Raw genomic sequence first — 19,123 nt, forward strand, 5'->3', positions numbered from 1 at the left:
TTCCTTTAAGAGTACAAAATGTAAACATGTAATCTATTAATCTGAGCACTGGGTGAATGGCCATGTAATCTAGTTGGTTATCTTGGTATTTGAAGTACAGTTTGGTGGTCAAAATGCAGGAAGTGGCTGGTATGAAAGGAAATGTGTCCCCACTTTAGATCCCTATATTAGAGAAGTGAAATCTTTCCTCTAAGGTCAAGGCGAGGTCACCATTACATTTTACAATTTGTCTGAAATTGGTGTTTTTAGGATGAATGTTAAAATGTTGATATAATATAATATAATATAATATAATACTTTATTGATGTACAGAGGGGAACATCTGCATGTTACAGCAGTGCAGAAAAAAAGGTAACAGATAAGAACACGGAGTAATAAATAGAATCAAATAAAAAAGTCAAGTTTTTGGATCTGTCTCTATCCTTTTTGGTCCAAATTTAGAACTCTAAGAAAAATCCCGATTATTATTTAAGTATGTAAATAAACCACAGCTCTGCAAACACCTAACTCTCCGCTCTGCACAGGTCTAAGTGACTTTGCGCGTCACTGTGCTCGTGCCTGCCTTTTGTGTGTGTGTGTGTGTGTGTGTGTGTGTGTGTGTGTGTGTGTGTGTGTGTGTGTGTGTGTGTGTTTGTCTCTCTATCTTTCTGAGAGCCAATTCAGTTGAAAACCAATGTAGCGAGGACATTTCTATTTTGCTGTGAGGACATTTCTGTGTTATGTGGACATTTCTGTATTCTGGGGACATCAGTGTTGCTAACTCAGTGACGTTAGTTAAGTTTAATAATCCATAATTAATCATTTAAAAAAATAATTGAATGACCTTTCAGACCTCTTTACCGACTTCATTTATAAAAAGAAGTTAGTGACATATCTTTATAACTTTTTGGACAGACGTTAACTCCTCTCCCTGGCCTGAAGGGAGCTGGCAGTATTTCTCAGTGAATAAATAAGAGCCAATTCAGTCAATATACAACCAATCAGCCAGACAGAGTCGTGAATGAGCTCTGAATGTGCATATCGAGTTACCATTTATTGATCTATTATTTTAATCCAAATGATTTAACTTTACTATGTAAGTTTGATTTTGTTTAGTCAAAATACAAATAAGTTAATAATTGCGAATTGTGAGCATAAAACATGTTTTTAATATTAAAGGTGGATTTAGATGCATATTGAGGAGATATAGCTAGATAGTAGTTTAATTTAGATTTTTAGTAAAAACGAGTTGGGTTATAGTTGTGATGGTCAAGGTTATGGTGAGGGTCCAGTGAAGGCTTTATGCCAGCGAGGGTCCTCATGAGGATAGGAACACAAACCTGTGTGTGTGTGTTATTTTGTGTGTGTGTTAGTGTGTGTGGCAGCAGTGTGGTAGGCTCAGGGCTGGGATTTCGGGTTAAATATTCAAAATGGCGGACGGAGGAGCAGCGAGTCAAGATGAGAGTTCAGGACCAGGTAATGATTACAGCATTTTACATATTCATACTCATATTCAAACGGTGTTACAATTTATGATAAGCGGAATGCAGACAACAGGCGGATGGACGGACAGGTTAGGATGATATTCAGCCCTGTTTCAGCTCACACAGCGAGCCAACTGTAATTTGACAGAGGAGGAAACGAGCAGTGCGACGGTGAATTACATGGAAACATGCCTCCCCCCTTTGTGTGATTACACGGCCGTACGCCGCTACATATTCATACCTCGTTCGACAAATACGGTTTAGCATATTTTATTAGTAATCGCCGACGTGACTCTGGTTGATATGTGACATATTTAGATATCTCAGTAACGCAGTTTGATGGGAATGAGGATGCTAGCACCGTTAGCTCGCCTGCTAGCACCGCCTTGGCTTTGTGTTGATGCACACAGCGGCTTTTGAAAGAGGTTTGCATATTCATTTGAGCGAGCCGGGCAGAGGCTTGTTTTCCCTTTCTGGTGCTACTTGTGGGGGAGAAACAACCCGAAATGCTGCAAACGCGTGTTTTGTTAACTACAGTGTCAGCTCGGCTCGACGTGTGTTTTTCACAGAAGAGCGTTTTTCTTTTTTTTACCCCTCTTCAGCCTTTTGTGCTCGGCCACAGCGGAGCCACCACAGCAGCCTGTTGTGTTATTCATGCGGGCCTGCCTCAGCCGGAGTGCGGGGTGCAGCGTGTTCCTGGAGCTCCTCTGGTGCCGCACAATTACCGCAACTCAACAGTTTGTGGCGATAATGAGCGGAGAGGGTTTCATAACATGAGTTTAGTTACTTTGATTAAAACTGTTGTGCTCGGAGTGGCGAGCTGGCTACCTCCTCTAACTTGGTCCAGTCGCTTGGAGGCTAACTTTGTTTTCTGCAAGTCAGCTTATGTTTATGCAGTTGAACACAGTTTGATTGAAGTTGTTTCACTTCTGTTACTCCAAGTGGGAGTCGTCTTTTCTGGGTTGGTTCTGCGCTATTCCTCCATCTCATTAGAATAATTAATTTATTTGTATAACTTTTCATCTTCATGCCCTTGGTTGTTGCAGTAGTTTCTGCCCGACTCAGCCTGTGCTGAATACAAAGATTGTACCTGTATATCCCCCTCCCTCCCCGGGCACAGGGAGGGGTGGTGAGGCCCACTTCCGGAAGGCCACAATAATAACAGGCAGGGCAGTCTTACTATTCACTCTGTCGGTTTCATGACCAGGCAAGACACAGCTTGATGGCACTTTTTTTTTTTTTTTTAAAACTCCATGTGATTAGGTTTGCCATTTAGGAACCCGTTTGCAGGCTGCTGTAGTAACACTGCAGAGGATGTTTTTTTTTTAATGTTGTACAGGAATATCTACTTTTTTTTAACTTTAGGGTTCAAGCTAATTTGATCTGTATTGCCCAATGTCACAAATCAGAAATTTGCCTCAGGGGTCTTCACTGTCTGTACAGGTTAACAAAATCTCCTGTTCCTAGACCCTAGATTTAAAAAAAAAAAAAAAAAACCTTTAAAAAACTTAAACAGGAAAATAAATAAATGGGAGAAGCCTCAGGGGGAGCAAAAGAACGGGGATCCCTCCTCCAGGATGGACAGAGATGCAATAGATGTGTGTTTAAAAAAAAAAAGAAAGAAAGAAAGGCAAAGCAAGGAAAATAGGAGATGTGCAACCAGTTTCATAAATGTATAATATATTGGCCTCTCTGGGTTCAGTGGAGAGGTGTATGCAGTTGTTGGGGTAAATGCTAAGGAAGACATGTCTATCTTTGCAAGTCAAAACAGGTTATCGAATGCAGCTGCTGTTTTTTGTGCTTCTGTGCTTGACTTGTTTCGATGATGAAATTCCGCTTCATGTATTGGGGTGATATAGATAGTATTATTTGTCATTTAAATATGCAAAAACTCATACTCCACCTATTTTGGTAGAGAAGTGAGAACCACAGTTGAACTATTACCCTCAACAATAATAGTATCACATTACAGGTCATTTAGTGATATGGCAACATCATACTAAATGCTTGCCTTTATTTTAAGCCAATTAAGTATTTTAGGTCTCATCAATATTGAAAAGATGTTGTCTAATTTGAGTAAATTTTTAAGTTTTCTGTTTGTTAGCATTGCATGAAATTATATCCACGGTCTGGAAATAGCCCCACTCACTTAAAAAAAATAAATATATAATTGACTTATTAAGCTGTTCTACATAAAGAACAGATGAGAAAATAAATCTTGCATCCTCACACTTAGGCTACTTTTCTCATTTAATCAGTTTTACAGTTCCTCCCTCATTCCAGCCTTGTACTTCCATCATGAATATTCATCGATGTAAACACAGCTGTTATGAATAATGCATCATTCGCAGTAATAAATTCAAGACATGCCATCTCAAAGTACTGAGAAGGCCTCCATGAAGGCTCCAGTCAGACAAGCTTTTTTTCACAGTGGAGGAAGAAAATCATAACTAATAAGAGCAATGTGGTGTGTTCAAAACAGATAAGTGCTTGTTTTTTGGTGATCTGCAGTGAAGTGAGTCACTCATGACTAAACAATGCAACGCAACACTTCCTTATTCTGAATATAACAAGGTAAAGCAGACATTTGGATTTAAAAAAAAGTCGATATGCAAAAGGTTTTCTTTCTTTTGTGTCACATTATGAGGATTTATATTTAGAACAGTATGTCCTCACAGTATTGCAACATATTTTTGAACTGTTATCTGTATGTTTAATGCGTCAACATGTCTCAATACTGTAAGTATACAGTACAGCTCACCCATATTATCTTGAACCCCTCATCCTCAGTATTTGGAAGAAGTACAAGTATGTTTTGGGAAATACCCATGGGTACAAGAAAGGATCTGAGATAGTGTGCCATGTAGAGTCAGGAATTAATCTACAAAATGGAGGCACATCAGGAAATGGAGACACAGGCCAAAATCACTTTGTAATTAATGCATATGTATATTTGTGAGTGTGTAAACTTGGTCTGTGTAAAGTTCCTCCAAAAATGACACAATGGTAGAAAAGTAAAGTATGGTCTGTGCACCACTCTCTGCTCACAATCCTACAATTTAATGTGCCACATTTAAAGGATGTGAAAATTACTGTTGTGTGTCTGTGCAGCAGCTCATGCACACGCAAAAAGGTGGTGGTGATGATTTGTGAGTGTCCAAAATCTCAATTTACTGCTGAGTAAACTATTCAGTGTGTGTTTTTAAAGGGAATGAGGGAGTCATTTTGGACACTGCTGCAGAGTAGCAATGTGGACGATCCTACAGGTTGTTGCATTACTAAGCAGCAATCCCCACGGTGTCCCTGATGACTCTCATGTGTCTGCCATTATTAATAGCATTATTTTAAGGGAAGGTTAAAATACTACGACAAACCAGTTGGAATCATTTTAAAAGCCAGAGCAAGTTAGGGAGAAAATATTCAGTCTATTAAAAAACATATTGTTCAACAGTTGCAATAATGTGCCAACTTTTAAAAAGATAAGAGAATTTGGACAAAACCTAAAAAATAAAAAAAAGTGCATATTTTCGATATTGCAAGTAAGTGAAATGCATGCTATATGAATAAACAGCAGCTAATGCAAATATCAGCGTGGCAGCCTGGTAGTGACTTTCTTTGTAAGTTTGCAACACTTTTGGTGAGGTTATGGATGTCTGTGTGAGCTGATTGGAAGGAGTTACATATTCCTCCTCGCCAGGCCCTGGAAACTTCAATTACATTTTGTTAGATTAAATTTTCCACTTAGCCTGTAGACAGTGGGCTAATGACTGCCCAGGAGATCCTACTGTAGCTCACAGTGGTGTTAGCCCCATCACTGTTTATCAAATTACCCTTCATCCTGGATTGTGTGTTTGTTTGTGGGCTCAGTATAATGTTGCTGTTTTCTTCTCCCTGTTGTTGTGTTTTTTTTTGCTGGAGACCGGATTCAAAACACTTGACAACCAGTATTAAAAGCTATTTTTAAATTTCCTTATGTTGTTTGGTTATTAATTTCCCTCCAACTGAAAAACGATCCGTTGTGACTATAGGCTACATCCTGACAGTTTCAACATCTGCTCGGCACTCTCGGACCTGCTCAGACTCGTCCGGATTTGTAAAAGTTGTCTAGACGTATTCTGTGTGTTCAGATGTAGATGTATATAAGGAGTCGAGGAGAATGTGGATTTGCTAATTAAGTTTTGCTGCGTCTCATGTCGAATCTCTGCCCTCACATTAACAGCTTCCCGCTATTCAGCCAACCTTCTCCGTATAACGCCGGTAATGAGATAACTATTTAAAATTCTCCATGCAGGGTAATCTTACCATGCATTGTTCTGCAAAACCACCCAACCAACTAACTATCCATGTGTTGGAAGTACGCTGCTGATAACTGCCTTTGTTTTCTCATTTGGTCGTATGATGTGCTTTTTGGAAGAGGTCAGAGGGGCAGGCTACGTCTCTTGACCCCCTCATACACACGTTGCTTGAACGGTTCTCTCTTTCAGATTTTTTGCACCAGTGTGGCATCTGTATACCCCGCTGCAGACGCCACCTTGGTAAACAAGAGGCAGCAGTCAAACTAAACAGTGTTGTCTGCAGGGATCACCGGTGGAGAGATGTGTTTAATGGGCACAGAAAGTTTATGTATATCACCCATTTTAATACTTAAATAATTAAAAGTATATAAAACATAACAGATAGGAGCCAGGAGAAATTATGATTTATTTAAAAAAAAAAAAAAAAAGTACACACAAATATGTGTTTAGGAGGAAAATAAACACACAAATAATAGATTACAAATTGTTTTCAGCCTCATTTTTAGTGTATTTGTTGTGATGATTATTAGTAAACAACCAACCTTGATCAGCCACAAAAGATTATTTTTGAGCTGTCGAGCAGAGAAGTTGAAAGTAATAAAACTGGTTAATGTGGGTTTCTAAGCAAACCACAGAGTCTAACTGGCATCTTCAGATATTTATGTCTTGTATTAAAAATATTGTAACAATATCCCTTTTATGTAGTTAAGATTGTTTACATGATATCCAGTTTATAATCAGTTCAAATAAAAACATTCTTATCCCGAGCATTACTGTCGATGAAAGCGCAGTTGAACTATTTTTGTGTTACATCATTAAAAAAAAAAAAAAGAGGATGGGGGAACTACTGGTTTAGTCTGTGGTTGTCTGTCATAAAATCACTATGCTGTTTACAAATAGCTGCCAACATTGCTTGCTGACTGAAGGCCCGTATATCCTCACACCACTGTGTCTGTTTGTTTTTCAGTGGTCACTGTGTTAACGACACCGTGCCCTCTTGGCATTGTTTGATTTGGTCAACAAGTGTGGAAAGGCCTTTCTTTCTTCAGGCAGCGGAACAAGTGAAGAAGTTGATCAGAACTTAAACTGGAAAAAAGTTGTGGTGGAGTTAGTTGGTGAAGCCCTTCTTCCCTTTAGACATTCCAGTCCAGTCGCTCTGACTCAGTGGACACCTGTGCCCCTCCACGGTGGGAGCCATTTCCCCTCCGTATTAACTCTCGGAGCCTGGTGGAAATGAATTTAAAAGGGCTCCAAAATGAAATACTAATGGAATGTAAAGCTAATCTAAATATGCTAATCCCCTAACACTTCATAAACATAGACAGCAACAGCCCGCCACCCACTCTCTGTAGTCACTCACTGTGGAATGCTTTAGCCACAGGGGGTCTCGCAGTAATGACAGGCTTGTGGTGGATTAATGTGGAGTTATTTATTTCCGATTGAGCGAATCCCCCTCCCACTAATAACCCAGACACCCCCCTTCTTCTCTTTTTAGCAGTTTGGCCCAGTCTCCATGACTCCTGGAGATTCTCCGAACAAGCAGTCTTGGACTTTTTTTAAATTTTATTTTTATTAATGCGGTCCGCCTTGCTAACATGCCCAGACCACCGCCGACAGGCCTCACACTGCATTCTGGGATATCTTCAGCCTTTTACCTGCTCTTAGCTAATTACTTTTTAGCCGTGCACTCGCACAATAATTGGTCTTGTGCTGCTGCCTCCCCTCCCTCTGCTGTACCCAGTGCTGATTTGAGCACTTTTTTCCCCTCTCTGTGTCGTCCTTATTCCCCTGTTTTTTTTTTATCGTCCTCCAAAAGCCATCCAATTAATATGCTAATGAGCTGATAAATATTTATAGGGGTTTAAATTATGCAGAAAGCTTTCAGAGCCTTGTGTGAAATGCGTCGCTCGCAGGACTTCAAAGCCTTGCATTGCTAACGAGGCAGGGGCAGATTTGCATACGGCTTTAATCAGCTGAATACTGATTATGCTTCATTATAGAGTGGGGGGGGGCAGGGTTGGAGGAGGCTGCCAGCTGCACTTGTCGTTTGTTTCATTCCAGCAAGAGAGGGAGAGGGTGAACTTTTTCAGAAGTACTGACAATCTTGGCACAGGAGAAAGAGAGAGAGAGAGAGAGACAAGGAAAGAGGGAGAGCGAGCACACTGTAAAAGAGAAAGGGGCTGAGCTATAAGAAAAGAAAAGAGAAAGAGTACAGACTGAGGGAAGGAGAGCTGTTTGCCTAAACCCTGCTGGCTTTCCCTGTGTGTGTATCCTGGTGTTGTTCAGTGAACCGTGCAGCGGACAGTGCCACTGTGTCTGTGTGTACCTCTAGTTGTATTGAACTCTGCTCGTTGACCAGTGGAGAGTGAAGAGAGAGAGGCGGGAGGGGGGGGAGTGGGAGGAGGAACTGAGTGCCGGACACCCTGTCGGTGGGTTTGCCCGGCAGAGGCCGTTTTCCTTGATAGGCTCTGCAACCATGCTGGAAAACACGGGTGGAGCAAAAGCGGGTGAGTTTTTTTATGAGGTCGTGATGGAGCTCAGCTGGGTTTTGTTGTTGCTTGCTGTCCTTATGCGAAACGGGACACGCCAAGCTGTCACACTTTGATTTTTCATATTACCGGGACATCAGTTATTAACAGTATGTCGCTCTCTCTTGTTGCCCTTGACTGTGAAAAGCGTTGTCGGTGGTTAAGTTTGTAGTTTGCTGCTTTTGAATCGTCAGTGTGATTGAAATGTTACAGCAGAGAAATCCTGCAGTTATGGGATATATGCAGTTGATGAAAGTGAGAGAGCTCCTTAAATAATTGAGAAAGAGCTGTTATGTTTCAACTGGCAGTCTCATTATGTGTCTCTGTCTGGCTCTTCCAGATGCTAAAGTGAATAATCAGTCAGAAACTACTAAATGTGCAATGGAAAGTGGTGACGGGAACACCGGTGAGTGACCTACAGCTTCTCCCACCCCCCACCCCCCCTCCCCTTCTTTACCGGATTAAAATCACGCTGTTGAGTTTTACTCTCTCATTCAACAGGTTTCACATTCTTAGCCAAAAATTTAAATTTTTGCAAATCTGCCTCCTACTTTTTTATCGTAATGACTGATTTCTTGAAGAAAGAAATACAGATGGCAGCTTTCTAAAATCCTTGTGAACAGTTATTTGTCAAATGAAGTGTTTACCTCACTTGTGCCTATTGAACATCACACTAATTTCCTGCTTCAGTGATTTTTATGATGAAAATGATGATGAAAATTTAAAGTTAACGTTGTAGATTTACTGCACAATGTTATATTGTGTAATGAAGAATTAAGTAAATAATGTCACTGTATGCCTCCAATTTCCATATAAGCCTGTAGTGTTAATATTTAATTCTGATGATTGGTCAGCCTGCATTCCTGCAGCTGTGTGATGGATCTGGATCACTTATTACTGTTACATATGCTGTCATTTTAAAAATGTGTTTTGCCTTATACCCAGTCTTCATTTCACCTGAAAACTGTGCTGTTTGTTTTCTTTCAGTATTCTTCTGCAGGGTCACTGTGGGCTTCTAGTATTGTGTTCCTCATTTTTTGTCTGTTAAACCAACAACAGCGTAGATTATGTTGCCTGTTAAACCACGCTAAAAACATCTTTGAACTGCTCTGACAACATGTCTCATGTATTATATTTCTGTCCGTAGGAATCCAAATCAATGGATTGGACTTTCAGAGGCAGACGGTGCCAACCACAAGTGCAATCACTAATGCACATGCACAAGCCCTCCTCCAACAGGTAACACGTGAGGCACACCGCCACCACACAAGCTCACACATTATCTCTCAGCAACTTTGTGTTCCTGTTTTTGTGGAAGGAGCAGATATTTAATAGAGATCATTCTTAGATTTAGTGACACTTTAAATTTCCTTTTTGCACAATTAAATAAAAAATACAAAAAAATTATAAAGAATGATGTACATTGCAGGGAGAGGCAGAAAACCCAGTGGGCTTATTTGAAGCCTCCACCTAAATAATGTTAAAATGTCACAATATTATAGACAATAATAATATGACACAGTTAATTTTACAATGAAATAAGGTTGAAGTTTGAACAGAGGAATGGCCATCCCCACTCATACATGCACATGCAGAAAGAGTTAATTTAAATGAGCCAGGCTCTTCTGGTGTCGCCTGGCAACAAGGCAGATTAATCAACCCTGTATGCTAATTAGCTGCTCTGCGGTTGCTCGGAAACAGATGGCCGAGAATATGCAAATCTATGCAGAATTTACATGCACTGCATAACAGTTATTTTAATTAGCATCTCAGCTCTCCCCTCCCTTCCCTTCACTTGCCATGTCTCTGAAGGCTGCGGCACATTTTAAATACCCACTTTTTCACTTCCTTTTTAATTCAAATCCTCTCCCTGCCCAAAGACTGAAGGCTCATTTTCAGGAAAACTGCTCAGGTAGCACAAAGATTTAATGATTCATTGTATTTTCAGTTTTATGCTTAAAAAAAAAAAACATTTTTTAAACAGTTAGTTTTTTTTGTCTGAATAAAATATTTGTTCAAAATGCTTCCAGGTAAGAGACTCTCATTTTTATGATAACAATGTTGATATCTAATTATTGATTAGCTTATGTGGTCAACAATTCTAAGTTATGCCTCTAGGAAGGTTTCCTCTAAGCCCCGTCTTTGCTTCACCTCCACTAGTCTAAGCCGGAAGACTCGAGTGCTCTTCCGACCTCCGTCCAGCAGAGTGTATTGCCTCAAACCCAGTTAATGTTGGCCGGGGGACAGATTGCTGGAGTAAGTGGCCTCATGCCTCTCTGCTTTGAGTTAAAACCAGGTCGTAGCCACGTATCTGAGGTGACACCTTAAGACATTTAACCCTGGCTGACAAAGTGGGTGATGAAATGATTGCTTGCCCTGATTCTGTGGCTAAGGCTGGTGTCTCCTCTGCCTGTTTGCCTGTTCATCCTTCTGGTTGGTCGGCTATGTTCAAATTCCTCCATAACAGAAATGTTTGGACATAACCTCGGCCTGTCCACTCCTGATCGGGCCAGCCACTTCACTTTGGCCACATCTCATATCCATGTTTTCACATTTACAGCTCAGGTCATCCTGTAGTTGCAATGATCGGTCGGGTTGAATGCGGCCGCTTTTGTGCTGTGCGGGAGTAGATGTTTATGTGCATGTGGGTTTGAGTTTGAACATGACATCAACATGCTCATTTGTACTTGTGCCTGGCTCAGCTGCATGAGTCTTCTCATCATTTGCCTGTCTGGGCTAATATTAGTGTTGTCATAATAGTCAAAGTTTTAATATTAATTCGATACCTGTGTGAAAAATTCAATGGCACTGTGACCTAATGCATTCATATGTTATGTAGGATGGTAAATCCACTTCACCATCACCTGTAAGGGTGTGTAAAGACTGTTGTACTAACTGTCTAATATTGGCATCATAAAAAAGCTTAATAGCTGTTGGCAACAGGATCAAACACTGCGGTCCCCCTGTTGTTCATAAAGCTGGAGACAGAAGAAGTGTCTTTCTTAAAGTGCTTAATAAACACAGATTTTACACCAACATGCCAAGGCTATTATTATATTATACAGTTACATTATGTTAATTGTAAAATGTTGCTGTGGTACTATAATGGTTATTGAAAAACTTTTCACATGTGTCGAAAACCTAAACTGAGTTATCATGACAACACTAACTCATCCAATGACACTTAAAATTGAATTGTCTGAATCCTACTCACTTATGTCTCTCTCTTTCCCCTCTGCCTCTCTATAACCTCCCATGTTCAGTTGACCCTGACCCCAGCGCATCAGCAGCTGTTGATCCAGCAGGCACAAGCTCAGCTCCTGGCTGCAGCCGTGCAACATTCAGCTAACCAGCAGAACAGCACCACTGGGGCCAGTATCTCAGCCTCCGCAGCCACACCCATCACCCAGCTACCCCTGTCACAGCCAATCCAGATTGCTTCTGTAAGATCACACAATCACACATCAGCCATTTTTTCTGTAACTCATAAAGACAATATTTTAACAAAACTTCATGTATGTAAACTTGCAGCCCTGGCTTTAAATTCATCTAATAAGGCTTTGAAATCAGAATATTCATTACTGTGGAAATTATTTGCACTCTAGGAGACATCCAGACTTTGGTTAGTTACTGTGTTGAGTGAATTTGAAAATAAAGAATTAAAAACTACATTCATAAATGTACTATAGCTTATATTATAGGTATATTATGCAGGATTTTCGTAAAGAAATGTTGAGACTCTTACAAAATAATCCCTCTCAGTCATCACTTGTGACCCACTAGAAGTGGTTGGCAGTATATTTATCTGCAGAGACTCTGATCTCTGTTTGTATTTTCTTACTTTCTTGTTATATTTCTGACTGGTTGTTCAAAAGGCAAAATGAGGCAGTTGATCATTGAATGGTAATGATATGGTAATAATATGGAAGTAAATGACTACTACAAATATAATGTTGATTGATGCAAAAATAAGTTGTAGACATGCATACTAGTCATACTACAGCTGGTTTATGTAAGATTGATATGTGTCTAAATACCACTGTTTGTTATAAAACCTTTATCCAGGAGAATTGCTTGACTTCCATATCAGAAGACTGCCTGACACTTGGTTTCTACTTAAAGACATTGATGGTATTGAACTGTTACTACAAATAACTAAATACAAATTCAACATGACTTCTCTGTCCTGTTATTCATTTCTTAAAGTATATAATATTAAATTTATTAGCTCAAATGCTGTCCCCTGTAAGTTATCTGACAGAAAGTATTGCAGTTCATAATATAGGCTGACAGGAAACATAGCATTTGCGTATGTCTACCAATTGTGACAAAATTGGTTGTGATGGTGCTTTGGGTGATGAGAGTGCATAGCCACAATGCTGCAGTGATGTAATTTAGTCTGCTTTATGGTGTAAATATCTGTGTTTTCAACATGACTAGAGGTAATTTTACTTGTCTTGCAGCAGCTACAGCAGCAGAATCTTAGCCTGCCTCAGTTTGTCCTTCTGCAGCCCGGCCACCCGATCGCCACACCAATGCCGACCACTCAGTTCATCATCTCACAGACACCGCACACCCAAGCAGGTAAGCACTTCAGGGGTCACAGTGTTTGATTTGCACACTTAAGAAAATATTTGCATACCAAGTATTGGTTTTGTGATAGAAACTTTTTTTAATCATCCCTTATCTTTCACTCTGTAGGCATATTACAATCCCCGAGTCTTCTAACTCAACTACCTCAACCAACCAACCTAAGCCAACCGAACCTCCTGCCGAGTCAACCAAGCATCAACCTCACAACTCAGGTTGGTAATGATGCAAGCATCTCTTTATAAACTATTAAAACGCTTAAATTTCTTTAACTGTAAACCAGGTATTAGACTATAAAAGTTGTTTTCTTGATTTTACTTTGTGCATTTTTTAACCACATTTTAATCTCTTACATAATTGCATTTTCATTTTCCTTTGCAGACTCTTAAACTTAATTATAATCACATTTTGTATTCTGCAGCCTGCAACCCCAACCCGCACAACAGCAGCCACACCTATTCAGACACCACCCAAACGGTTGGATACCCCCACTCTGGAGGAGCCTAGTGATCTGGAGGAGCTGGAGCAGTTTGCCAAGACCTTCAAACAGAGGCGGATCAAACTGGGCTTCACGCAGGTGAGTGTGTGTGTGTGTGTGTGTCTCTGTGTGTGTGTGTGGCCCTTTACACACCTGACATCAACATGCGTCTTGGATGATCTGATCACAAGTGGACAACTCTAAGTACGTAGTTGACAGTGCACATCTGGCATTAGAATTTTTCTCCACATGCATCTTGAGTGACCATGTGTGATCAGATCTCACTTCCCCTCTCTTTATGCATATAAAGAAAGCAAAACTTGAGAGACTCAGCAGCCAGACTTTTCTGTTAGATTATCATTAAAATGAGAAAAGCTGGTCCATCTTATAGGTCAGTCCACTTTAAGTGAGTCTGCTCAGGTTTTCAGCAGGCGGCAAGCTAGATGCAGGAGCTGGGTCTTTTTGGAGTTGTAGCATTTATTCACTGACAAATAGCCTCAACTGTACACACACTGCATAGCTATGTTTCCAGATGTACTTCTAACTTCTTACACTCTATGTATATGACACCGTTGGTGCATGCATGAATATATACTTCTACTTACACAGAGGACGTCAGTTAAGTAGGTGGCCCTTTGATGTGGCCCAGGACATATATTCCATATAAAACTGCTAATAGAATGTGGTCTGTGTGATCGGATCTGAATGGGTCCTCAATGCGTCTTGGGTGCATTCACACCTGTATTTAGAGCTGTCCACTTGTGATCGACTCACTCAACAGGTCTGTATCACATATAGAAATCATTAACAGCATATTATTGGTGAGTCTTTTCCTGCTGCACTTCTCTATAGAGAACCAGAGTGAAAGTGCTTGTGATGCTGGTGCTTACATTCATATTTCTCTGTCTCTTCATTCTTTCTCTTGGTTTCCCTCCTTCTCACCAGGGCGACGTTGGCCTGGCCATGGGGAAGCTGTACGGAAACGACTTCAGCCAAACTACCATCTCTCGCTTTGAGGCCTTGAATCTGAGCTTTAAGAACATGTGTAAACTCAAGCCATTGCTGGAAAAGTGGCTCAATGATGCAGGTTTGTCCCTGAACCAGCCTAATCGAGTGCTATTGAAGTGATTGCCATCAGGGTAGCAGCATGGGCATGGCCTGTCTATCTTTACAGTACCTTGTCTTTACCTCCCTCCCCTTTCTTTGTGTCGATGCTGTTTGTGCAGAGAACCTGACATCTGACCAGGGCCTGTCCAGCCCCAGTGCCCTCGGCTCCCCGGGCATGGGCATAGAGGGGATCAACCGCAGACGAAAGAAGAGGACCAGTATTGAGACCAACATCCGAGTGGCCTTAGAAAAGAGCTTTCTTGAGGTGAGAACAGTTAACAATGAGCAAACATTAGAGGTTAGCTGTCGATTGTTGTTGCATACTGTGCCAGGTAAAACCGGCAATATGTTGGTTCATTTTCAAGATTTTAAATAAGAAAGGAAGTTTGAAACATAAAAACCACACAGATGGACAGTGAAGTGGATTATGTGGATAAGTGGATTATGCAAAAGGGTTAGGGTTTTTGTTATTATTGTCAGGGAACCCAAGCTGTAGTTTGTAGGCATGTGAAGTTATGGTTTATATCCGTTAAACCTTTTAATAAATGTTATCTGGCAGAAAAAAGACAAGCTGTGGTCATAGTGATAGAAGTAGTCTCCTTAGTGCTGACAGGGCATCTCTGGCTCCTTTGCCCTCTTCAAGCAGAACCAAAAACCTACCTCTGAGGAGATCACCATGATCGCTGACCAGCTCAACATGGAGAAGGAGGTGATTCGGGTCTGGTTCTGCAATCGCCGGCAGAAAGAGAAGAGGATTAACCCCCCGAGTAGTGGCAACAGCGGAGGATGCAACAACCCCATCAAAACCATCTTTACACCCAGTAGTCCTTTGGTGAGGCTTGACATGTGGATATTTATACATTAAGCTCATATAATTGGTTCAGTGGGCAAAGCTGCTGTGACAAATGGTTTATTATATTTGTGCTTGTTGCTATAGCAAAATGACTCTCTAAAACACAGTATCTCATTCAATCCTTCCTCCTATTCTGTTGCCAGGTGGCCAGCACAGCGAGCCTTGTGAGCAGTCCAACTATTAACACACCCACCACTCTGACTGTAAATCCAGTGATGCCTCTCACCAGCACCAGCGTCTCCAGTTTGTCTTTCACAGGTGTGTGCTTCACTGGATTTGTTTTTAAGAAAGTGTTTGAATTTTTGAAAATTAATGTCAACTTATGTTTTGTTAAATTAATCCCGATGACCCACCTTTCTCCAAAGGGACGACAGTTGGAGCCACAAACACTGCATCTGTCATATCCACTGCACCTATGGTTACCACAGTAGCCAGTTCTCCATCATTAAGCCCGTCACCAACGAGTATTCAGTCTACGACCGCGGAGAGTAAAGCTGGCATTCATGCGCACACCATCGTCACCCAGGCCCCAACATCCATAGCCACCTCTTTAGGGACAGGTCAGGTGATGGTGGCTTCAGGGCTGTCTGCAGCACTGCAGGGTGCCCAGTTACCCACCAGCATTGCTGCTATGGCTGCTGCCGCAGGGCTCAACCCAGGACTGATGGCCTCCTCCCAGTTCACCCCAGGGTTAGTATTGGACATGTTCAAACAGGTCCAGGTCCTCCAGTTATTACTTCTGTGGATTTCACTGAATTGTACACTTGTCCTCTACTGATCAATACAATCTTGTCTGTGTTCAGTGGGGCCCTGCTCAGTCTGGCTCCTGGTGGCCTTGGCAGCGCGCTGAGTCCTGCCCTGATGAGCAACAGCACCCTGGCCACCATACAAGGTGGGTACAGATGTCACATTAACAACTTAGTGTACAAATATCTTGTAATCTTGTAGCAGAACCTCTCAACCTGTTTGAACTGCAGATTGTTTTTATAGACAAATTTGTTGCAGAATGGTAAAGAAAAAACAGAAAAGACAGAGGAAGCATAAAATATCTAAGTTTACTAATTTTAAAAATATACAGATAGACCTCTCAGCAACATCCACGTTTTGTTTTCACACAGATGTTGTGTACTGCTGATTTAAAGTTGAAATTTGGTAGTGATGGACTGGTTACTTCTCACACCTACTTTCATTAAAAATCAGCATATCTGGGCATGAAGGATATTTTCTGTCACCCTGCTTTTTGAGTCAAATCATATAACATCCTCGAGGCCCTGTAGTAGCCCACAGCACAGAGTGTTGGGGACCTCTGTTATGGAGGACCAAACCTCACTCATTAGGAAACAGACTAATTAATGAATCACTAAATGAAACGGTGAAATAAATTCAAGAGTATATGAATGAACAAAAGGCATATGGAAATATTTCACATACAAAGAAAATGAAAATTCATCATAGGGTTATCAGGAGAAATAATTATCCTAAGATTTTGTATAATGAAGACAAAAATGTAATGAGGCCACTATTCATTTGCATCTTGAGGGCCACATCCATGAGGGTAATGCCACTGAGAGAAAATTACATCTATGAATATAAAAAATCCTGCTGAGCTGCAATACATTTTAATGATGGAAAAACAAATCCTGCAGAAAGAAATGTCCTGCAGTGACATTGATTCTGTGAGCCTTTGTGTAGTTTACACATTTGTTGAATTGAAATTTGATTGTTTGATTGTTCTCCACAGCTCTGGCATCGGGTGGGACAATCCCCATCACCTCTCTGGATGGTGGTAACCTGCTGTTTGCCAACACCTCTGCTGGTAACACACCCAACCTGGTGACCACGCCGCTCTTCCTGAACCCCCAGAACCTCCAGAACCTATCGCTGCTCACCAGCAACCCCGTCAGCCTGGTGTCGGCCGGGTCGGGGGGGCTGCAGCTCACTGCTGATGCTCATCAAGCCACCACGGCTGCTGTGCCTGTGCAAGCCTCGACCATTACCACTGCCTCCAAGGCTCAGTGAAGCCAGTTAGGCTGCATCCAGATTTAATGCCCTATCCCTCATGTCGTGCACTACTCTCACTACACCATGTAGGGAATAGGGGAGGTCGTTTGATATAGGCGCCGCGCTTCACTAACCACCCCATGTTCTTTCCATTGTATCTATCATTATTTAATCCTTTTGCTGCCACCAAAAAGAATATGACCTCAGATGAGGTTGGGGTTGACTTTTTGTTTTGTAGTTTGTTTCCCCTCTTTCTCGTTATTGTTCTTGGATGTTTTTTCCACAAACAGTAGCCAGATGGACACTGTTGTTGGCCTGCCGCTCCTCATGAACCTTGACAAGTGTCCAGGAAGAAAATATCCTCGGTACCATCAAGCTGTTCACATTTTGTACATATGTCCTTCCTATTTCCAGCTCAGAATTTTCTCTGAAATACTTCTAACCAAAAACTTTAGGATTTTTCTCTTTAAACATTCAAACTTAACTGATTTTACTACTAATTTCACAATATTCATCATCACTAATGGGGATTTGTGTGTCACCCCATCTTCAATTATCTCTTTTGAGTTTTTGGACAGGCCTTGATGTAAATCATATCAAAGTTATATTTTAGAGACTTTTTTTTTTCATTTATCTTTTACTGTCTGTATTTTTTGACATTTTCAGAACTTTGTAAGTCTAATAAGTTAAGATTTAACTATCAATTTTTAATCGTGGTTATAAGGCTTTAAAAACAAGTAATAAGTGGCCGATACAAAGGTTATCATTGCTTTAAGGGTCAGAGAGACCAGGTGTGTCTCTCTGAGTCTCTCTTTCTGGAAACACTGAGTTTTACATTTTGCCTTGGTGACGCAGTAGCTACCAAGCTTTTGTAATATGAAGGTGTTGGTGCGGATTATAGACACTGATAGGAAATGACTGAAAATGTAACTGAGAGCTTTAAAAAGTGCTGCAGACATGCAGTCCTGTGTTGGATTGAGGATTTGTTTTGGATGGTGATCCATTGGAATAAATGTACATTATGTTTTGGATTCAAAGGTAGGAAGTAGAAGTCTGCATGTGTTGTCTACAGCTCAGGCAGATGCTGAGAGTTCAGTAACTGCATGACCCACAAGGCTCTGTGGCTGACCAGTCTGTTTTGAGGAGGACTTGTCAGGGGGCATGGTCGTTGTACCAAATATGTGGTGGCATTGGCTAAATGGGGTTTATTGTATTGTGTTTTTATTTTTGATAGTAGTACCGTCGTATCTACTTGTGCACAGTATCTGTACCAAAAAACTGGATTGATGAGCTGCAGTCTGCCTGTTTAGGGAGGAATGAAATTCTGTCTTTTTTTTATTTTTATCTGCAGTCATTTGACTGGCTTACGTACTTTAAGATATACCAAAAATATTTGTTAAAATAATTGCTGTGTGTAGTCAGTGTAGCTTAGTCTAGTCAATATATTTATGAGTGCAGAATCTCTCTTCATTGTCAACAGAATATAGAAATGCAATATTTTGATGATCATTTTCCAAAGATGACCTGTTTTTTTGTTTTGTTTGTTTGTTTGTTTGTTGTTGTTTTTTTTTTTGTTTTTTTTTTTGACCAAGAGTGTCATAGCTGAACTTTTAATTGGCGGCACAACTGACCAAAAACAGAGGGATTGGCTTGGTTGGAGCTTGAGAAATTGGTTTCCTTTCACTCTTTATGATTTGGTTTTTATCACTGGGGCCTCACCCTGACGCCTGATCCTGGTTTTCTGTGAGCCGTTTGATGGCTTGTTTTCCTTTTTGTAATCTGTTTTGGACATTTTGGTAGCAGTTTTG

General features: G+C 40.8%; 1 protein-coding gene across 9 annotated transcripts; it reads left to right on the top strand.

Moving 5' to 3' along the window:
• The first annotated feature begins 1,409 nt into the window (after positions 1-1,409).
• Positions 1,410-18,792, top strand: pou2f1b (POU class 2 homeobox 1b). 9 transcript variants are annotated; one of them, XM_053328393.1, is made up of 15 exons: positions 1,410-1,455; positions 8,627-8,692; positions 9,434-9,525; positions 11,550-11,729; positions 12,352-12,417; positions 12,750-12,870; positions 12,988-13,091; positions 13,298-13,453; positions 14,300-14,441; positions 14,581-14,726; positions 15,105-15,293; positions 15,458-15,572; positions 15,680-16,004; positions 16,118-16,206; positions 17,056-18,792. In XM_053328393.1, the coding sequence occupies exons 1-15, from the start codon at positions 1,410-1,412 to the stop codon at positions 17,331-17,333; spliced, it is 2,115 nt and encodes a 704-aa protein (XP_053184368.1). In that variant the 3' UTR covers positions 17,334-18,792. The 9 variants fall into 9 exon arrangements, with proteins under 9 accessions (XP_053184368.1, XP_053184369.1, XP_053184366.1 ...); XM_053328394.1 differs by having other exon boundaries at positions 15,108-15,293; XM_053328391.1 differs by having other exon boundaries at positions 14,300-14,440; positions 14,571-14,726.
• The last annotated feature ends 331 nt before the right edge of the window (positions 18,793-19,123 follow it).

This window comes from Scomber japonicus, chromosome 11, assembly GCF_027409825.1.
Source record: "Scomber japonicus isolate fScoJap1 chromosome 11, fScoJap1.pri, whole genome shotgun sequence".
NCBI classification, from domain to species: domain Eukaryota; kingdom Metazoa; phylum Chordata; class Actinopteri; order Scombriformes; family Scombridae; genus Scomber; species Scomber japonicus.

What these genes read in the sequence shown, in the direction of transcription:
- pou2f1b (XM_053328391.1), top strand. Translation starts at nt 1,410, where the DNA reads ATGGCGGACGGAGGAGCAGCGAGTCAAGATGAGAGTTCAGGACCAG. An exon ending in AAAAGTGGCTCAATGATGCA is followed by an intron (nt 14,441 to 14,570) that starts GGTTTGTCCCTG and finishes TGTGTCGATGCT; the next exon opens with GTTTGTGCAGAGAACCTGAC. An exon ending in CTCCAGTTTGTCTTTCACAG is followed by an intron (nt 15,573 to 15,679) that starts GTGTGTGCTTCA and finishes CTTTCTCCAAAG; the next exon opens with GGACGACAGTTGGAGCCACA.